At 40.8% G+C, this 21,142-nt stretch overlaps 2 protein-coding genes across 2 annotated transcripts; both read left to right on the top strand.

Moving 5' to 3' along the window:
- Positions 1-2,148: 2,148 nt before the first annotated feature.
- Positions 2,149-8,675, top strand: LOC132593021 (vomeronasal type-2 receptor 26-like). The gene is made up of 5 exons (XM_088654870.1): positions 2,149-2,433; positions 2,881-3,735; positions 5,183-5,410; positions 6,784-6,910; positions 7,774-8,675. Exons 1-5 carry the CDS (start codon positions 2,272-2,274, stop codon positions 8,673-8,675), a joined length of 2,274 nt encoding a protein of 757 aa, XP_088510996.1. The 5' UTR covers positions 2,149-2,271.
- Positions 8,676-11,825: 3,150 nt separating this feature from the next.
- On the top strand, positions 11,826-19,209 carry LOC132593020 (vomeronasal type-2 receptor 26-like). The gene is made up of 4 exons (XM_060281385.2): positions 11,826-12,116; positions 13,909-14,136; positions 15,519-15,645; positions 18,308-19,209. The coding sequence occupies exons 1-4, from the start codon at positions 11,826-11,828 to the stop codon at positions 19,207-19,209; spliced, it is 1,548 nt and encodes a 515-aa protein (XP_060137368.2).
- The last annotated feature ends 1,933 nt before the right edge of the window (positions 19,210-21,142 follow it).

Below are 21,142 nucleotides of genomic sequence, written 5' to 3'. Positions count from 1 at the left end.
ATAAGAACCACACTCTAACCAACTGAGCCATCCAGTTGAATTGGTGTGGGTTATTTTCAATACTGTTTTCATTTTTACACACATATCTGCTAATATGTAAATTTTAGGGTCATTTGTTGGTGAACTGCATCAAAATTAGGATAATTCCATCAACTTTGGATCTCCTACTGCTTCAGAAAGAGTGGATTTGCTATATTTGTGTTCAAATGGGAACTGCGTCAAATTTCTCATCCATTCCAAATCAGAATGAATGCTCATTATTGTATAATTTCCACACAAACTAATCAAAATGAATGCCCAGTGAATACCAGATACAATCTAACCTCCCTGCAAGCTTGGTGCAGGTGAATCATGAACAATATTCAATAAGAAGGCTATTGGGGGGGGGAAGGGGGCTTTCAAGCCTCCACAGTCTTGTTGCAGCTTTCTCATAAACTAGTAACAGTTATTTGCTTAACATCAAGAATACGAAAAACGATTCCAAACCACATGGCAAGTACTGTATCTAGTGTGGGTCAAAAAACTGGGACTGGGCAGTGGTCATTATTTCAGCACTGATGCTCTGGGCTCCCTTCATAATTATGGAAATGTGTTTCAATAAATGATCAAAAATAGCACTTCATCATGTCCCCCTGTCAAGTTGCTGGCTTCACTTCAGGGTATGATTTTCCTGTTGGAATTTGCTCTCCCTGGAAGTCTGGGATGCATCTCCTTGAGGAGCATAACATTCTCGTGGCCAGATTCAAGAACAAGACTTAAAGTCCTTGAGGAGCATAACATTCTCGTGGCCATATGTTTGTTACCTGAAGTGCATCTGGCACAGCGACTTTGCAGAGGTAAGTTACGTATCTCCCCCGGCAGCTATCCAAATTACTGTCATTAGTTCACCTGCCCAAAGCCCCAGTGGTGTTTCAGAAAATAACAACATTTAGCAAAAGCGCTGTCTCCATAAGTAGATATAGAAAACAAGCAAGCCTCCTGTCACTGATGAGTGACAAAATGCAGGCAAGGTTTGAGCTGCGATGTGTGTTGCCATTTTGCAGAACAGACTTCAGAGTCTGCATTGGTTGTCTCTACTAGCCTGCTGAGGCACGCATTCGAATTCTGCTGACGCTAAAGATAAGTGTGTTGTTTTCCTTTATTGGCACCACCCAAAGTAAGGCATTAATGTAAGGCTGGATGCTGGAGCAAGAGAATGCTAGAGAGGAAGTTTGATATAAAGATCTTGGGTCTACATGTGTTGCTGCTGCTGCTTCAGCTTCCCAAACAATGTAAAGCAGATACCAGGAAGTGCCACGTGAATGACCCCCTCCCTGTTCCACATGAGTGGTATCAGCCCGGGAGCCTCATCATTGGTGGGATCACTTCTCACATCTCTTACCATTTCCATGAACTATCCTTCTATGGACTTCCTTCTCACGAGTTGTTCGAGGTTCCAAAGTAAGCACACACACCCCACCTTAATCTGCTTCATTTGAGCTTGGCTAGATCACACACTCAACCAGTTGCTCATACAAATAATAGGATATGATTTCATTTTCATTTTACTTTTATATACCTTCTTTTTACATTGCTGTACACAAGGTGGTTTACATGCCGGAAGAACACCAAAGTGTACAAGAAAGATCACACATGAAAATCTGATCCAATACAATTTAGTGACAATATAAAACTATCAAATAAAGTAGCAGTATAGATTAAAATAAACTTTCAAAATGTCAGTAAATAATAGTTAAACAGAATTTCACTCTCCATAAATATACAGTAATACTATTTCCGATGAAAAATAAGAGAAATACACAAAATAATGCAATACATTAAAAAATGTAAAAAAGATTGACTTGAGATACAAGGTAAATACATGCACACACACACACACACACACACACATCACATTGTTCTCATTGCCATAGCCTGGAAAAAGCTATTGCTCAGCTGGATTCTGGGGGAGGCATTCAATTTATTCTTTTTAGGGATCTACCTATGAACTGCGCAGGATTGCACTGTTAATAGCATCAAATTTACACCTATCTATTAATATTCTGTTGTTAGCCACCCAGAGTGCCTGGGGCAACCTAGCCAAATAGGCAGGGTTTTATTATTATTACTTTGCTGAAAGAGCACTCAATCTCTCTCTACAGTGTGGTGCTAAAATTCTACCAGCACATCCTGGCCTTGGTGTTTGCCGTAAACGAGATCAATGGGAATCCCAGCATCCTGCCCAACGTCACCCTTGGGTTCCACATCTATGACAGCTACTACGATGCAAGGATGACTTATCAGACCACTATGGACCTGCTCTTCAAATTCAGAAGATTTGTCCCCAGTTACAAATGCAACACCCAGAAAAACCTCATAGCTGTCATTGGGGGACTTGGTTCTGATGTCTCCGTCCAAATGGCAGAACTCTTAAGCCTATACAAGTATCCACAGGTAGGATTTATCCTTGGATGAATGGGGGAGAGTCACTAATTACATTCTTCTCCAGGAATGCTGAGGTTCAGAATCAGCAGAGGAATGGATGTGAGAAATTCAAAATCTTCCCTAATGCTGAAGTTCCCCTGAAGTTTAGTGGTGCCATTTCCCATGTGTGTAACAGTTGCAATTCCTTTAAAAAAAAAAGGAAATGAAATTAATTGTGACTTCATTTTAAAAGGTGCTAGTCCTCAGACCATCTCATATACCAGTTAATAAATAATACACCCCCCAGGTAACATTTCAGCAATCTTTCAGAGAGTTTTGTCCTGCTCCCAAAATTTCTCTTATCATCTACTACAGTCTTCTTAAGGAGCTTTTCCACTGCCCTGATAAACATTCCTGTTTTGCACAGGTCGACAGGCTCAGATGCGCCTCTTAAAATATTTGCATTTCCCCCATCAGTTCACTTATGGTTCCTTCACCTCTGAGCACAGTGACACAAGACAATTGCCTTCCTTTTACCGGATGGTCCCAAGTGAAGCAAACCAGTACATTGGGATCATTAGCTTGCTGAAGCATTTTGGATGGACCTGGGTTGGGCTGTTTGCTGTGGACGATGACAGTGGAGAACAATTCATACAGACCCTGGAGCCATTGCTTTCTCAGAATGGAATCTGTTCAGCCTTCACACAAAGGATCGCCAACCAACATGATTTAAATTTCAAAGCATTTTACATATCTGCTTCTATTATTTATCTAGCATTCTCAGAGAGCAAAGCCACTACCTTTGTCATCTATGGAGATTCTATGACCATTCTATGGGTGAATGCATATGTGCTCATGGGATTTCCTAGCTACAATGAAAGCACATCACTTGGAAAGGTGTGGGTTATGACAGCCCAGCTGGATTTTACATTAACAGGCGTTCAGAATGTATGGGATTTTCAATTGTTTGAAGGTGCCCTGTCCTTCACAATTCACTCTGATGAGATTCGGGGATTCAAGGAATTTCTTCAGATTGTAAAACCTGGCTGGAATCAAGAAGATGGGTTTCTCAAGGACTTCTGGGAGCAAGCATTTAATTGTTTATTTCCAGACCCCCAGGAGCTGATAGAGGTTGATGGAACCTGTACTGGAGAGGAGAAGTTGGAGAACCTTCTTGCGACTATATTTGAAATGCACATGACTGGCCACAGCTACAGTATTTATAATGCCATCTATGCTGTGGCCCATGCTTTGCAAGCCATAGAGTCATCTAGATACAAACACAGTCCAATGATGAGTGGCAAAAGTCTTCAAGATCTCCAGCCCTGGAAGGTAGTATATTCATAATGAAATAAACTCATTTACATGAAGCAAATAGAACAAAATCACACAGCTTCCAATTTTATTCTTTAAAATAATAATAATACTATGCCTTAAGTTTCTAGGGTGGGTTACTACATTAAAGCAATATTAAAAACAGTTTAAAACATGTTACAATAACCAACAGAAGGTGGGTCTTTTATATATATATATATATATATATATATATATATATGAATGAGGGAGGGAGGGAGAGAGAGATGGAGAGAGAGAGAGAGGGAGGGAGAGAGAGAGGGGAGAGAGAGAGAGAGAGAGAGAGAGAGAGAGAGAGAGAGAGAGAGAGAGAGAGAGAGAGAGAGAGCTTCATTTTACTGGCCTACAGGCAACTCATCACTGCCTCAGTGAATTTGTCCACCTGAAAATCCAACCTAAATCTTCTGATGAAAGCTTCTAGAGGTTTCATATAGATGTTAAATAGCACTTGGGGTGGGGGAGATGGAACCTTGAGTGACACAATTGGACAGTTTTCATGGTGTTGAACAGTACCCTTCCATGACAACTTTTTGGAAATGGCCCTGAAGGTAGAAACAGAACCAATGAAGTGCGGTGGACCCAACCGGAAGGATATTGTAATAACAGAGAAAGCCATCAAAAGCTCAAGGAGTATGAGCAGGATCACACTCCCCACATCTCTCTCTTCATAAATGCCTTCAATAAAGGATTTGATTGATTGTGATAGTTTTGGAAACATAATTCACTGAGCTTTATAGGAGTGACGGGGAGGCTCAACATTTCTTTCTATACTAAGAGGTTGAAACATTAAGCTGTAAATATTCAGGCTTCTTGCAACTATAAGGCTATATACCACGGACTTCCCTTCTATAATATGAGAGGCCCTTATCAGTATTGGCATACCATAGATTCTGGAAGACAGACTTTCTTAGGAAAACTTTTTCCTGAACATAACTTTTTGTTTTAACTGGTTTTTAACTATTTTGACTCCTTATTTTATTTCATATCTTAAAGTATCATGCTCTAAAGCATTAGTAGGTTTGTTATTGTACAATTATGTATTTATTTTATCATTATGAGTTGCCTAGAAGATTTCGGCAGAGAAGCAGAATATAAATTAATGAATAATACTATTTTTTTAAAAAAAGACTTGCATTCATATTTTGTATATTTTATATATTTGCATTTATGTTCTACTGTTTGTCAAAGGAACACAAGGTAATGTATCCAGTTGGTCCCTAGCCCCTGAGGTTGAACCCTGATCCCCCAAGGTCTTAGTCTGAGACTCTAACGTCAATACTGTATTGGTTCTCTTGCCTTAACTATAACCTATTAGAAAATCATAAGATGAAAATACATAAGCAATGTAATCAAGGAAAATTTTCCGTATATTGGCTCCAATAGGTTTTGATCCCATTCCTAACCATCCTTGTTCTTCTTCAACTAGCTGCACCCATTTCTTGAAGGCATTTTGTTCAATAACTCAGTTGGAGAAGCAATCTTTTTTCAAGGTAACAGGGAGAGGAGAGGTGGATTTGACATAACGAACATGGTCACTTTCCCAAACAAATCCTTCCAGAGAGCCAAAGTTGGAAGGGTGGATGCCAAGTTTCAGGAAGGCAAAGAGTTCATCATTAATACAGACCTAATTGTGTGGCACAGGAGTTTTAACCAGGTTTGGATTCTTGATATGCCTTCAGTTTATGCCTTCTGCCATGTTGGTTAATGATAAAAAAAAGATTATTGTCCCCCAAAGGATTGGTGTTCATAACACAGATCAGATGGATAATATTTTTTTAAAAAAAAATTTATTAGATTTTTCACTATCATATCATATCATATCATATCAATTATTCCAAATTATACAAATACATATCTATTAAACCAAATATTATACCAAATCATAAAATTTTTGACTTCCCATGCTTCAAAATCTGAGGGTTCTGAATAACGATAATTGCTGCCATTCTAATCCAAATTCCGAATTCTTTCCATCATTATAGTCCAATATAGTCCCGATCTTTCCCAACAGTTCTTTCTTGTTATTCTCTTCCCCTTGTCACAGCTTCTGAGATAAATACCGTATCAAGCGAGATTTAACACAAAGTCACTCTTCCTGTGTCGATTTTCTGTCCAGTCCAGCCTCCCCATAAATCCTTGCATTTCTTTTTCAAACTGGGATGTTTCCCAAGCCGCTCCAACAATCAAAACACAGGCAGACGCCATCTTGAAGATCCCATAAATCATGTCCCGGCTTCTGCTTAATAAATCCACCGGTTGCAGAATTGCAGTTTTTTCAGGCGAGGGTCAGCCAAACATAAACATTAACACTATTCTTGTGACAGACTTATGGCTCCCCCACCCTTTAACTGCTCCTCCGCTCTCCTCAGTCTCCAATTAAGCGGCCTGAATTAAAAGTGTGTCACAAGTCGTAAATCCACTTAGAACTGTCCGCAAAGTATTTTAACGAGCTCCAACAGTATGATATAACCAACTTTGAGAGGCTTTGGATCAGATGGATAATAATTAATGTCAATATGTACAGTACTGAAATGTCCTCTAGATGGGAAACATTCTTAAGAAAATGTCTAAATTAACAGCTTCTTCTGAGAAAAAAAAAATTGCTGTTGATGTTGCTGGGAGCTTTTCACCCTTTGGTAACCAAGCCACATTTACACCTCACATTTAAAGCAAAATTAGACCAATTTAATCTAAATGGCTTCCCCGTCAAAATCTTAAGTACCGAAGTTTGTTAAGGATGCTGAGAGTTTTTAGGAGAACCCCATTTTCCCTACTGAGCTACAATTCCCAGAGTTCCCTTGGAAGAGGGATTGGTTATTAAACCATTCTGAGAAGTGTAGTTCTAAAAAAAATAGACTGCAAAAATAATGCATTATATGCTCAGGACTGTTTTGGCACATTGTGGCATGCTTGTACTGAATGCACCATGTTCTGAATTCTTCCATGTTCATCATGTGCTTACAGAGAAAACACAGAGATTGTCAATTTCTCCCATTCTACTAATCTTTTCTTCCCCTTTATGGGCAGGTGATCCCTGTCTCTGTGTGCAGTGACTCCTGCCATTCTGGTTATCAGAAGAAAAAGAGGGAAGGAGTGAAGTTTTGCTGCTACAGTTGCGCCCTGTGTCCAGAAGGAAAGATTTCCACCCAGAAGGGTAGGTCTTTCTAGATCAGGCATCCCCAAACTTCGGCCCTCCAGATGTTTTGGACTACAATTCCCATCTTCCCCGACCACTGGTCCTGTTAGCTAGGGATCATGGGAGCTGTAGGCCAAAACATCTGGAGGGCCGCAGTTTGGGGATGCCTGTTCTAGATGCTTTCAGTCCATACATTTGATTATGAGTAGGAATGAGCTTTTTTTGGGGGGGGAGCATTTTTAAAAAAGTTTAGACAATTTTTAATTGCACTTTCTGTTATTCTTCTTTTTATGGTTTTTAAAAATGTCCTCAAAAAGGTTTCCATCAATAAAATTATTACAAAAAACTTACTAGAACTTAATTGAATCAAACAAATAATAGCCGCCCAATATAGCCTCCCAACCTGTGATTATTTCCTCCATGCTGCTCAGTGTGACCACACACAACCCTCCCCATGGATCTCAGGGCTCAGGCTGGTTGATATGGGGAGAATCATTCTGAAAAAACGACTTAATGTAGTGACAATAGAGGGAGTAGCTCCAAGTACAGTTTCTGAATGCTGGGTGAGAGAGACTTGCCTGGCTTTTCACAGTTCAGCTAGTGGATTATTTGGATTATTTTATGTTGACTTGTTGTTCATGTTTGTTGAATGGCTTTTTAGTATTTATTTTAAAAATAAATGTTTTATATTATTATCTTATAGTTATAGTACAGGCGGAAGGGGCAGAACGGGAGTGCGCAGGGGTGGGGAATGGAAATGGTGCGAAATGGTTACTGCATGTATTTAATGTAAAACACTTGAAGCATTGCTTTAAAATTAAGTTGTGTGCACATTTCATATGCAGTTTTAGCACTGTGACGACCACTCTTTCTTGCTTCAGACATGGATGACTGTTCCAAATGCCCAGACGATCAGTATGCAAGCAAGGACAGAGATCGATGCACCGCAAAACTGACAATATTTCTGTCTTATGAGGAACCCCTAGGGATCAGTTTAGCCTTGGTTGCTATTTCTTCTTCCCTCATCACAGCCGTGGTGTTAGGAACTTTTATTAAGCACAAAGATACCCCCATAGTCAAAGCCAACAACCGGGACATCACCTACACTCTCCTGGTCTCCCTCCTGCTCTGCTTCCTCTCATCTTTACTTTTCATAGGAAGACCTCAGAAGTTGACTTGCTGTCTCCGACAATCTTCCTTTGGATTCATCTTCTCTGTAGCAGTTTCATGTGTATTGGCAAAAACCATCACTGTGGTCGTAGCTTTCATGGCCACCAAACCAGGGTCCAGCATGAGGAAGTGGGTGGGGAAAACATTGGCCAACTCCATTGTCCTTTTCTGCTCTTCGATTCAAGCAGGCATCTGTGTAGTGTGGCTAGCAACTTCTCCCCCACTCCCCAATTTGGACATGCAGTCAGTACCTGCACAGATCATATCAGAATGCAATGAAGGGTCTGTCATCATGTTTTATCTTGTTCTGGGCTACATGGGAGTTCTGGCCATCATCAGCTTCACCGTGGCTTTCCTGGCAAGGAAGTTGCCAGACAGTTTCAATGAAGCCAAATTCATCACCTTCAGCATGTTGATGTTTTGCAGTGTTTGGTTGTCATTTGTTCCAACCTACCTGAGCACCAAGGGAAAATACATGGTGGCTGTGGAGATCTTCTCCATCTTAGCTTCCAGTGCTGGGTTATTGGGCTGCATCTTTGCCCCAAAATGCTTCATCATAGTGCTGAGGCCTGACTTGAACAATAGAGAGCAACTAATAAGAAAAAAGTTTTAGTGACTTTTTCCTCCGCCACACTCTCATTATGTTGGTAGTATGAGTATTGGAGGTATTTATTCAACATAACTCTCCAGAAAAATTATGTTGCTTCTCCAATTCTGTTGCTAACTCCCGTCTGCAGCTAATTGCCAACAGCACCTGTCTGCTAACTTACTTAGCAGCATCTTGTCTGCAAATATAGCAGCAAAAATGTTCTCATTTTTGAAGAGAGGGGTTTGGGAGAGAGAGCCTTACCCTTGCATAGTGGAGCTAAGCACAATCATGATTGCTTGAGGGGTAAGGATTGCCTTTAGAAAAACTAGGCTTGGGATAGAATATGGATGGGGAGGAGTTGTTAGGTGAGAGGTGTGCTGGAAAGGAAAAGGAGAACAAAGATAGAAGCATTTTAGAAGTTTGGCTGAAGGGAAACTGGGAGAGAGATCTTGGGCTGCAGAGCTGCACTGCTATGGGGAACAAACGCCTCTTGAGATGACCATGCTGTAAGATCTGTAAATATGTGAATGACTCACCTTTCTGTTTATATATATATAAGTTTATTTTTGGGTTTTCAGATTTACAAACAACCACAAAGAGAACAAATTATACAATATCCATGAATCCCCATTTGACTTCCCTCCTCCTCTTCTGCAGGTCCTTACGTTAACTATTTCTCCTGCATCTTCTCTGTTAATCCAATTCTTTTAAATCTTCAATAAAACCATAGTCCAACTTTTAACTACAAGTATCATTCCCATTCCTACAAATGATTTTAATTGTTTACAATGACTTTTTAAAATAAATTATATATTTCCCCATTTCTTATTTAAATTTTGGTCTTCCTTATTCTTCCGGTCAGTTTTGCCATTTCTGCATAGTCCATCAATTTAATCTGCCATTCTTCCCTGGTAGGGACTGTGTTTTCTTTCCATCTCTGGGCTAATATATCCCCGATATTTGCCGAATTACCAACCACACTCTCAAAAGTCCCTTCTGGACTTCTACCTGCCTGGGCTCAGTCAGTTGAGCCATAGCAGAACCAGGCTGAAAATATTACAGTTGTGTTTTTTGGGGGGTGAATCAGCATTGCAGCATCCCTGAAAAGTGTTATTTCGGGGTCCTGGCTCCAGTGCTATAAGGCCATACAGAGGGCTGCGGGGAAACTCAAAATGTGTTTATTTAGAGCAAGGGCACCAAGCTGGTCATATACACAGGGTACAGGATACCCCCAAATTAATATTTTGGTCATTCAGGCACCTAACGTTCTGGGGCCACACAAAGGATTGTGGGTAATTGCACACTGTCAAAGGCAATGAGACTAAAATATAGAAAGGACACAATGCACCCTTAAAATATGGTTCAGTCCAGGACCTCACAATAACAGTTTTGTGGGGAATCCTAAAATAATCTTAAAGGAGGTAGGATTTTTCTTGAAATAAAGGTGTGCCCTTGCCACTTTTTCGCTTAACAAATTGAATCCTATATTCTTATTATTATGTCATCATATGGTAGAAAGCTTATACCATTCAAATATAATTAAAATGTTAAAAAATACCGTTGTTGAACACTGTTCCTTCCTGGAGTTCAATTCTTATGGGAATCTCTTTGCCACCTGCTACTTGTGTCACAAAGAACAGTGGAGACTTATTATCAGATCTGGAAAAGGAACTAACATATTTACGATGGGGAGGGTGGGGGAAGGAATGCTACTCGGGACCCAGATGCTAAAGCACTGATTATTGACCACTGGGATCATGGAAACCCTCATGACTTCTTCACCTGCCCAAAGGAAACTCGAAAACAATCGACAAGTAAGTCTGAAAATGATTATAAATACCCCCGTCTGTGCCATGTGCAGCTGAGAGTGGGGACAAGAGGTAGGTAGGGCTCTGTCATTTTTGTTTCAGAAGTGAAACTTCTTTATCTCAGCTTTATTCCAGTTTACATCAGCCAGACCTGAAATTTGAAAATATCTGCTAGTACTAAAGTCATGCATTTGTATCTCAATCAAACCCATGGCTGATCTATTTGAAGAAGTGTGCATGCACACGAAAGCTCATACCAAAATAAAAACTTAGTTGGTCTTTAAGGTGCTACTGAAGGAATTTTTTTTATTTTGTTTCGACTCAGACCAACACAGCTACCACCTGTAACTATTTCTCTTAAGGCAGATATTGGCAGAATTAGCTACAAACCAATGTAGTCTGTTATATCTGGCAGTTTCTGCTAAACAAAGGAGGGTCTCAGTCTAGAAGGAAGCTGTGCTGGTGGGATGCTGTGGCTTCTGGTGGTCCTACCTTTGCTACCTGCTATTTTGTACGAAGCGGATACTCTGGAGTGTCCCACAGCTGATCCCCACCCTGTCCCACATGAGTGGTTCCAGACAGGAGCTCTCTTCATTGGTGGAATTGCTTCTCAGGTAGTTTACCATCCACATGAATTTTCCTTCGAGGAAGATCCGAACCAGAATCTGTTTGATGTTCCAGAGTAAGGAATTGCTTCTTTTGCTCTGCATCTTCTAAAGCTGTTTAGATCGCACACACACATTATTTAAGCGACAGAATGCCCCCCCCCCAAAATAAAGTGTAGGCACCCCAAAGCAATTTACAGACAAACACACAGATAACACCTGCGCACACTTGAAAACCAAGAGGAAAAATACATTAAAAAATCCCACCCACTTCTACAAGGCCACAGGCATGGCTATAGAGGAAAGTTTTTGCCTGGTGCCTAGAAATATAGTCATTTACTTGAGCTGAATAATACTTTTATTAGTGACGTTAATGCAAAATACAATTTCTTACAATCTGAGGTGCAAATCACCAACATTGTGATATAATAGTACCAATTATCCTTGATAGACAATTGTTGTTTAGTCGTTTAGTCATGTCCGACTCTTTGTGACCCCATGGACCAGAGCACGCCAGGCACTCCTGTCTTCCACTGCCTCCCGCAGTTTGGTCAAACTCATGTTCGTAGCTTCGAGAACACTGTCCAACCATCTTGTCCTCTGTCGTCCCCTTCTCCTAGTGCCCTCAATCTTTCCCAACATCAGGGTCTTTTCCAGGGAGTCTTATTTTCTCATGAGGTGGCCAAAGTATTGGAGCCTCAGCTTCATGATCTGTCCTTTGATAGACAAAGGGATGACTAAATTCTACCTCTATATGCAGAATGCTGACAAAATTCTACCAGCACATCCTTGCCTTGGCATTTGCTGTGAACGAAATCAACGAGAACCCTAAGTTCCTACCCAATGTCACACTTGGATTCCATATTTATGATAGCTACTACGATGCAAGGATGACTTATCGTACCACTTTGGATGTGCTCTTCAAATCAGATAAATTTGTTCCCAATTACCAGTGTGACAGATACAAAAACCTCATGGCTATCATTGGCGGACTTGGCTCCGATACCTCCAACTTAATGGCAGATATTATAGGCTTCTATAAGGTTCCACAGGTAGGAGTTCTCTCATTATCTTTGAGTTTGTGTGTGAGAGTGATTCTTTCATATGCCAAACTTGATTTTGTAGTTCAAAAGGAGTGAATTCACAAAAGCAGTTATTCCAGGTAACATCAACCCTTATACGTAATCTAAGGTATTTTATTTATTATTCCATTATTATTATTTTATTTATTATTCCATTAGTATTTTATTTATTATTTCCATTAGTATTTATCATTTTTATTTATTTATTTATTTATTTATTTATTTATTTATTTGAGTTGTTGGGGTATTTTAATCCTGCCTTTAAAAAATAGTGCTGCCTTTAGATATTTTTTTTCTTTTAAACTGGTTTCAAAGAATGTGTTTGTTTAAATATTGTAAGTCACTTTTAATTACCTTGATAGGAAAGCAACCAAAAAGTAATAATAATAATAATAATAATAATAATAATAATAATAATAATAAGTTATATGTTCTTGGGAAAATTGCACCAGAAGTGTTATCTTTAGCTCTAGGCTCCCAAAGATGGTTTTTAAAGAAATAATAGTTGTATAATCGGGAGCATAAAGTCACTCCAAACAGTTCCCTACAATATCCCTACATTTTTTTTCCAGCTCACATATGGCTCATTTGCCCCACAAGAGAATCATATCACTCAAAGGCCATCCTTTTTTCATCTGGTTCCAAATGAAACCCAGCTGTATATGGGTATTATCCGGTTACTCCAATATTTCAAATGGACATGGGTTGGGCTTCTTCTAGTTGATAATAGCAGTGGCGAACATTTCTTGCAGATGCTGGAGCGATTGTTTTCCCAGTATCGGATCTGTTCAGCATTCATAGAAAGATTACCGCAAGTAGCTCACTGGGATAACTTGGAGGAACTTGGTACTATAGCCAGAAATGTTTGTTTATATTACAAGGATGAGAAAGTGATTACATTTATTATATATGGAGAATCATTGATGATAGCATGGCTGAGAACTATTATATTTATACGAGACACTGGAAACGAGGAGAACACATCACTCAGAAAGGTGTGGATTATGACAACCCAGGTAGATTTACTATTAACTGGCCATCAAATGGGCTGGGGTCTCCAGATGTTTCAAGGTGCAATTTCCTTTGCAATCCACTCCAAAGAGATTGTGGGGTTTAGAGAATTTATTCAGACCATAAAACCTTACGGGCCCCAGACAGACGGTTTTCTGAAGGACTTTTGGGAGGAAGCTTTTGACTGTGTATTTCCTAACCCCAATGTGGCAATGGATGTTGACCAAACATGTACTGGGGAGGAGAGGCTGGAGAGTCTTTCTGGGCCACACTTTGAGCTCCTCATGACTGGCCACAGTTATAGTATCTATAATGGCGTTTATGCTGTAGCCCATTCTTTGCATGTTATGGGCTTGTCTCGATCCAAGCAGAGAGCCAATGAGAAAGGTTTCAGTATTGATCTTCAAGATGTTCAGCCTTGGCAGGTAATTTCCCTACAATGAAGTATTTTTATTTCAGTAAACAAATTAGTAGAAGGTGAGACTATATTCAGCTTTCTCCTGCAACGGTCTCTGAGGAAATGGAGTTGGGCATCTTATTTGTAGAAAGCATTTTATAGTTTTACATTTCTTTAAGCATCAGAAGTATGAATATACAAAGCAGGATGAATTCCCATAATCCATGACATTTAGTCATGCTGAATTCATGGTGAGAATTGTAGTCCAACAACTTTAGAAGTCACAATCTGACATAAGACGAACTCTCCAATTTATTTACATGCCACATTCTTTTTTTACTCCTTCTCTCTTAGCTCCATCACTTTCTTCATGGGACTTCCTTTAACAACTCAGCTGGGGAAACCATTTCTTTTAATGACGAATGGGAAATGGGAGGCGGCTTTGACATCATAAACATGGTCATATTTCCAAATAACTCTTTCCAGAGAGTGAAAGTTGGTTGGATTGACCCAGGTGTTCCTGAAGGAGAAGAACTCATAATTCATGAAGATATAATTGTTTGGCACAGTGGTTTCAACCAGGTATGGATTCTGGCATGGCTGGATGAAGACATGGGCTGAAGGAGCTGCAGTCAATGGCATTATAGCCTAGGGCTGCCTTGCTGCTTGTCCGGGCAGTATTCTGCCTGGAGAAAATAAGGCAGCACTGGCTCCAAATCCCCGGGGATTACAATTCTCACCATGCATCCAGCATTTGTTTTGCCAATCACCCCAATTGATTGAAACAAAAATAACATTCTTGGTAATACATTCATTTCTATAGTCAACACTCTACCTAAGTGAAAGTTTCATTCTGACCGGAATTTGCAAACTTCTTTTAATATCTTCCCAGGTTTTTAACTCATTATCGTCATAAAGATTTTAATTATTTGCTGTTAACCTAGATCATTGACCTTCCTTTCAATTTTTAGACCTGACACATTTGTAATTCATTTTTTCCTCTCATCATTCTTTTTTTTTTTAACCAAGATTTTGGTTTTGTATTTACAGTGGTACCTCGGGTTACAAACACTCCAGGTTACAAACTCCGCTAACTCAGTAGTACCTCTAGTTAAGAACTTTACCTCAAGATGAGAACAGAAATTGTGTGTCGGCAGCGCGGCAGCAGCAGGAGGCCCCATTAGCTAAAGTGGTACCTCAGGTTCAGAATAAGTTTCAGGTTAAGAATGGACCTGCGGAACGAATTAAGTTCTTAACCAGAGAACTTTGGGGGCTCTTAGAGAGCATTCTCCAACACCACAGGACACTTCAGACCCCGGATTTTCTTTTCGGGCTTTTTAGAGAAGGTGAATTGCCTGTGCTCCCTTCCCACCCCCTCGCAGAAATTGGGTCACTCAGGATGAGTGATCCCTGCCATCCACCATAGCCTGCAGCAGACCTGGAAGTCCCTAAACGATGACTGAAATCTTTGACTCAGCTCTGATCACAGAGATAACTGTATAACAGGCATCCCCAACTGCGGCCCTCCATCATGGCCTACAACTCCCATGATTCCTAGCTAACAGGACCAGTGGTCAGGGGTGATGGGAATTGTAGTCCAAAACATCTACATCAGTTTGGGAATGCCTGCTGTATATCAACACATCCATTGCCTGGAGAAAGAATTCCTTGGTTCATATTGAATTATTTTTTTCATTTTCTTTCTTTCCTTTTGGTTTCCCTAGTGATTGGTATGTGTGTGGGCATTGCCATTCAAATGGAGTGTGTGGGGGACTTACTTGCCCCTCCCATTTTTTATTCAAGTTGGCACCCTTGATTTGTATTGTCGGAGGTGTATTCCTGAATGCCCGATAGAGTGTCACTATGTCCTTAGAATATCTGAGGTTTAGGCCAAGATCGACAACTGAAGTATCTCTCTTTCTATTTTAATCTCCCTTTGTAACACCTTTCATGGTTATTGATAGGTGATGCCCATTTCGTTGTGCAATGACTACTGCCACCCTGGTAACCAGAAGAAAAGGAAGGAAGGGGAGAAATTTTGCTGCTATGATTGCACTCCATGTCCAGAAACGAAGATTTCCAATCAGCTGGGTAGGTTATGTAGTACCCCAATGTTTCCATTACACAGGGCAAATTGAAAGAGTTGTGTCAGATGACTATTTAAAAGTAAAAACCTCTCTATATAAATAGGAACATTTCTCCATCCTTTCTGAACATTTGAAAGCAATATTCCATTCACTGGGAGCAGAAATCTGCAAATTCGCAGAGCCTGCAAATTCTTTATACAGTCATACCTCTTGTTGCGTTTGCTTCACGTTGCAGCTTTTCGGGTTGCGAACGCGGCAAACCTGGAAGGGTATACTTCTGGGTTTCACCGCGCACTTGCAGAAGCGTTTTGCACGCTTCGCGCATGCACAGAAGTATTCTGCACGCTTCGCACATGCACAGAAGCGCTCTATTGCGCTACGCGCTTGCGCAGAAGCGCCACTCTAGTTGCGGACTTTTCGGGGTGCAAACGGCACCCTGGAACAGATCATGTCCGCAACTAGAGGTATCACTGTAGTTTGAGTGGAAAGCAAAAAGTGTTATAAAAAAGGTGTTCCCCATTGATTGCAATCATGGTGCCCTATATAGAATGGCATATAGTGCCATGTTGTACACAATTTCAGAATGAATATGTGAATTTTTAAGAAATAAAAAATAATGCTTATGAATACTCTTACTTAATTTCATATTTCAATGTGCACAAGTATAATGCTGAATCTAAATCAATTATAAGTTTTTGTTTTTTGGCAACAGAAAACTGGGTGCAATTTACATAAATAGGAGCCCCGCCAGTGTGTGTTAAGGCTGCTCAAGTGTCATTAAACGCACAAGATTCTGTGAGTGCATTTTTTTTTAGAGGAAGCATGTCTTTAATCCTTTTCAAATGTTTATGACAACCACAGATATGGCTACTCTTTCTAAAAGGACCAAGACTGAGAAATTTCAGAATGATAGTGGCAGTGGTCTTTCTGAAAGGGCAGATTGCCCCATTCTGGAATGGATACAGGAGGGGGGTTAAAAACCACAGCATAGATCCTCGAGAAAGACTGGGGTGGGTGAGGCCAGCAAGGAAAGTACCAGATTTCTTGGTAGATAACCTCTTCTCATTGACAGAAAGCAGGCATATCTGAGGCCAGGGGTGGGAGTCTTGTTAGAATAAATCTGTGGCAAGCCCCTGGAGACCCCTCTCTCTTTCCCCTCCACAGACACTCCAAGTTGCTCTATTTTCCAGGGACAGTCCCAGATTTACAGAAACTGTCCCGGTTTCTGATTTGTTCCCGGAATGTCCCAGTTTTCCTCAGGATGTCCCTATTTTCATCAGAGAAATGTTAGAGGGTTTAGAGCAGGCATCCACAAACTTCAGCCCGCCAGATGTTTTGGATTACAATTCCCATCTTCTCCAACCACTGGTCCTGTTAGCTAGGGATCATGAGAGTTGTAGGCCAAAACATCTGGAGGGCCAAAGTTTGGCGTTGCCTGGTATAGAGTTATGTGAGCCCTGAGCCAAGGAGATAAGTAACTGTACAACCTTTAGAAGACATCTAAAGACATCTATAGGGAAGCAGTTTTTTTAAAAACGCTTAATATTTTATCATGTTTTTATATATGTTGGAAGCCATCTACATATATGGCTGAGGCAACACAGTCAGATTGGTGGGATTAAAATATTATTATTATTATTATTATTATTATTATTATTATTATTATTATTATTATTATTGAATGTCCCTATCTTCATTGGAGAAATGTTGGAGAGTATGCCTGTGGCATAGTCCTCCAAGGCCTGAGGCAAGTGTATGGAGTAGCCCTTCCCCTCTGCACAGCCTGGTAATAAGATATCTCTATATTCTCTTGCATAGTGGAAGGCATAGCTGCCAAGTATCCCGTGGGAAACCCCCAGATTTTAATCCGTTTCCCTCTGTTCTCCCAAATGGAGAAAAATCCCGGAAATCCCCCGGATTCCCTACCTGCCAGGGAGCCTCCATTTTGGGTGCTGCTTTGCCCATGTGTGGGCACCGGAAATAGGGCAGAGCAGCACCAGAAGTCGCTTCTACGCATGCCCGGCGGCCATCTTGGACCACCCGGCGAACACCAAGATGGCCGCCGGGCATGCATAGAAGCAACTTCCGGTTCCGCTCTGCCCTATTTCCGGTGCCCACACATGGTCAGAGAGGCCCCGGAAGTTGCTTCTACGCAACTTCCAGTGCCACGCCGCGGCTGATCCCGCATTTTTCAGCAGGAGACTTGGCAGGTATGGTGGAAGGGGACCAGAAAAGTGTCAAAGGTCTCAAGGAAAGACTTGCGTGGGGAAAATGTCACTGCTCAAGGAAGGAACATATTACTCCAAGGTTTCCTCTTTTGAAAATATGCAGCATTACTTAAAAAACCAACAATGAATCTACAGAATGATTTAAGACATTGAAGAGTCACTGGGCTGCCTCAAGATGTCATCTTAACAGCATAGTGGAATTTAGGATTGTGAATACTTCACCTGAATCACTTCATTTGACTTGTGATTTAGAAAGTACACAGAGCTTGTGCGCACTCCAGATAAGCAGAAATGAGACAATGTGAATTTGTGTGACTACTGTCACACTCGAAACCATCAAGCAGAGGTTATACATGTTGTAACTGATATATAATGGGTAGAGTGGAGAACAGTTCATAGGCAACAAATACTGATATGAGAAATTTCCAATTTTTTTAGATATGGATGACTGTTTCACATGCCCAGAAGATCAATTTCCAAGTAAGGAGAAAGATGAATGTTTGCCTAAAATCATAAACTTTCTTTCTTATGAAGAACCTTTAGGAATCACTTTAGCTTTCATTGCTGTTTCTCTTTCCATTAATGCAGCCTTGGTGTTAGCAATTTTCATTAAGCACAGGGATACCCCCATTGTCAAAGCCAACAACCGAGGCCTCACCTATACCCTCCTCATCTCCCTCCTGCTCTGCTTCCTCTCTTCGTTGTTTTTCCTTGGAAAACCTGGACAAGTGACCTGCCTTCTCCGACAAACAGTGTTTGGCATCATCTTCTCAGTGGCTGTTTCTTGTGTATTGGCCAAAACCATCACTGTAGTGATAGCTTTCATGGCCACAAAGCCAGGATCCAGCATGAGGAAGTGGATGGGGAAAAGACAGGGACATTCTGTTGTTCTTTCCTGTTCCCTCATTCAAGCAAGTATTTGTACCTTGTGGTTGGCAACCTCTCCCCCTTTCCCTGATTTAGACATGCATTCAGTAACAGGAGAAATCATTGTGCAATGTAATGAAGGGTCAGTCGCCATGTTTTACTGTGTCTTGGGTTACACGGGCTTCTTGGCCTTTTCCAGCTTCACTGTGGCATTCCTAGCCCGCAAGTTACCTGATAGTTTTAATGAAGCCAAGTTCATTACATTCAGCATGTTGGTCTTTTGCAGTGTGTGGTTGTCCTTTGTTCCAACCTACCTGAGCACAAGAGGGAAATACATGGTGGCTGTGGAGATCTTCTCCATCTTAGCCTCCAGTGCTGGGTTACTGGGCTGCATCTTTGCCCCTAAATGCTACATCATTGTGTTTAGGCCCCAACAGAACAAGAGAGAACAACTAATTAGGAGAATATTTTAAGAATCCACCTTGTTTATTTCTTCTACTCTACAGTGTACATTGGTAAGGTATATGTTTTAGGAGTTCAGAGATTAATATAGCATTAATTATGGTTTGATGAGTAGGTGAGGGGCTTGCCTAAAAAAACATCCCAGAAAAAGGTATATTATGTATTGCCAGCAGCTGACTTTTATGCAATGGATTGGGTTTTTTCCTTTTACATTGGCTGCTGTGGAGATTTTCTCCACCTTAACTTCCAGGCTGGTTACTGGGCTGCCTTTTTGCCCCTAAGTGCTATATCATTTTGTTCAGGCCCCAGCTGAACAACAGAGAACAACTAATAAGAAGAAAAGTTTAAAGAATCTGACCTTTCTTCTTCTACTATATAGCAATATAGTAGAATATATTCATTTATTTATTGTAACATTATTTTTAGTTTAATTAGCAGGTGAGGGGCTTGCCTCAAAACATCCCACTAAAAGCACGTTGTCAGAAACTAACTTTTGCACAATGGTTGAGCTCTCTCTTTCTACACTGACTGTTGCCAAGATCCTTGCAAAATGGTTTGCACGAATTGCTCTGAATTGTTCTCATTATTATTTATTGTGCTGCTTTCATTTTATTGCTTTTATTTATTTATTTATTAAGCTGACCTCATTTGCACTATACGTTTAAAGCTGTATCATAGCACTTTAAACATTCACAGTTTTCCCCCAAAGAATTCTTGCAGCTGCCAAAGTATATAATTTACATAATGGTCCCCCCCCCCATGTGCTGGAATTTCTTTGTTTCTGCATTCCAAAATCTTATTGATTCAATTACATTCCAGTCATAATAACAATCCCTTATACAATAGGGTCACCAGGCGTCCCCGTTTCCCAGGGACAGTCCCCAGATTTACAACTCTATTTAGTAGGAAGTTGAAAAGTGTCCCCGGATTCATTGGAAAAAATCTGGTAACCTTATTATACAACAGCTGCAATATCCATAACTTCTATTCGTGTTGACACATTAAATAATTTATGAAATTACAAGTGAGGATCTTGAACTATATCCTTGTTCTTCCTGTGTGTGACATTTATTCCGTCTGTGGTGTTTCTTCTTCCTGTGGCTTTCCACAGAACATTAAAAAGAGAATTAAACATCAAACATTAAAAACCTCCCTAAACACGGCTGCCTTTAGATGTCTTCTAAAAGTCGGATAGTTGTTTATTTCCTTGACATCTGATGGGAGGGTGTTCCACAGGGCGCCACTTCCAAGAATGCCCTCTGCCTGGTTCCAAACTTTGTTCGGCATAAAACAGGACCTGTTTAAAATGTTTTGTTTTGTTTTGTTTTAATAAAGCAGGTTCTCCCCATAGAGGAGAACATGGGTTGCGGAAGGGTTAACAAGACATCCCAGGGTTGGAGAGGCGGGTCAGTTTGGATGGCCACATGTGTGATTGGTGGGTGTGCTGTTGCTGGTGAAATTTGCATGTAGCAAATGATTGACAGCCTTACCCTATATATGCTTAGCGAGCAGCTTTCAGTTCCACTTTTGCTGCTCGCAACGAATCTCCCGCCCACCCTCCTCTAATTTTAGGCGTTCTTACATTGGCCTTGCTGCGCCTCTCATGGGGTCGCCTGTTTTGGATCAGGGGCCTGGTAGGAATTTTGCCACTTGGCTGTTTGGCTGGTGCCAGGTGGTTTTTGCCTACTACGCTGCAATAAGTCACAACTTGTAAGGTTGGCGGTTAGACATTGGTTCAAATTGGATGGTGGAGGGGTACGGATTTTGGTTGGGCCTGCCCCTCATGGTTTCTGCTGCCTTTAGGGGCATTCCTTTAAAGGAATCCTGGGGCTCTACATGTTTGTCCGTTTATCCCTGTTAGGGGCCAGGTCCAGGCATGAGCCTCGGGGAGCATCTGAGGGATGAGGTCAAGGGTGTGGGCCCTGCCCCGATCTCTCCCAGAGG

The sequence above is a fragment of the Zootoca vivipara genome, chromosome 12 (assembly GCF_965207765.1).
Source record: "Zootoca vivipara chromosome 12, rZooViv2.hap1.1, whole genome shotgun sequence".
NCBI lineage: Eukaryota > Metazoa > Chordata > Lepidosauria > Squamata > Lacertidae > Zootoca > Zootoca vivipara.
This window is presented reverse-complemented; position numbering and strand designations above follow the sequence as displayed.

Excerpts from the sequence above, each read along its gene's own strand:
- LOC132593021 (XM_088654870.1), top strand. The coding sequence starts at position 2,272 with ATGACTTATCAGACCACTATGGACCTGCTCTTCAAATTCAGAAGATTT. Across the intron at positions 2,434-2,880 it reads GCCTATACAAGTATCCACAG|TTCACTTATGGTTCCTTCAC; the intron begins GTAGGATTTATC and ends TTCCCCCATCAG. Across the intron at positions 3,736-5,182 it reads AAGATCTCCAGCCCTGGAAG|CTGCACCCATTTCTTGAAGG; the intron begins GTAGTATATTCA and ends TTCTTCAACTAG.
- LOC132593020 (XM_060281385.2), top strand. The coding sequence starts at position 11,826 with ATGCTGACAAAATTCTACCAGCACATCCTTGCCTTGGCATTTGCTGTG. Across the intron at positions 14,137-15,518 it reads GGCACAGTGGTTTCAACCAG|GTGATGCCCATTTCGTTGTG; the intron begins GTATGGATTCTG and ends GGTTATTGATAG. Across the intron at positions 15,646-18,307 it reads GAAGATTTCCAATCAGCTGG|ATATGGATGACTGTTTCACA; the intron begins GTAGGTTATGTA and ends CAATTTTTTTAG.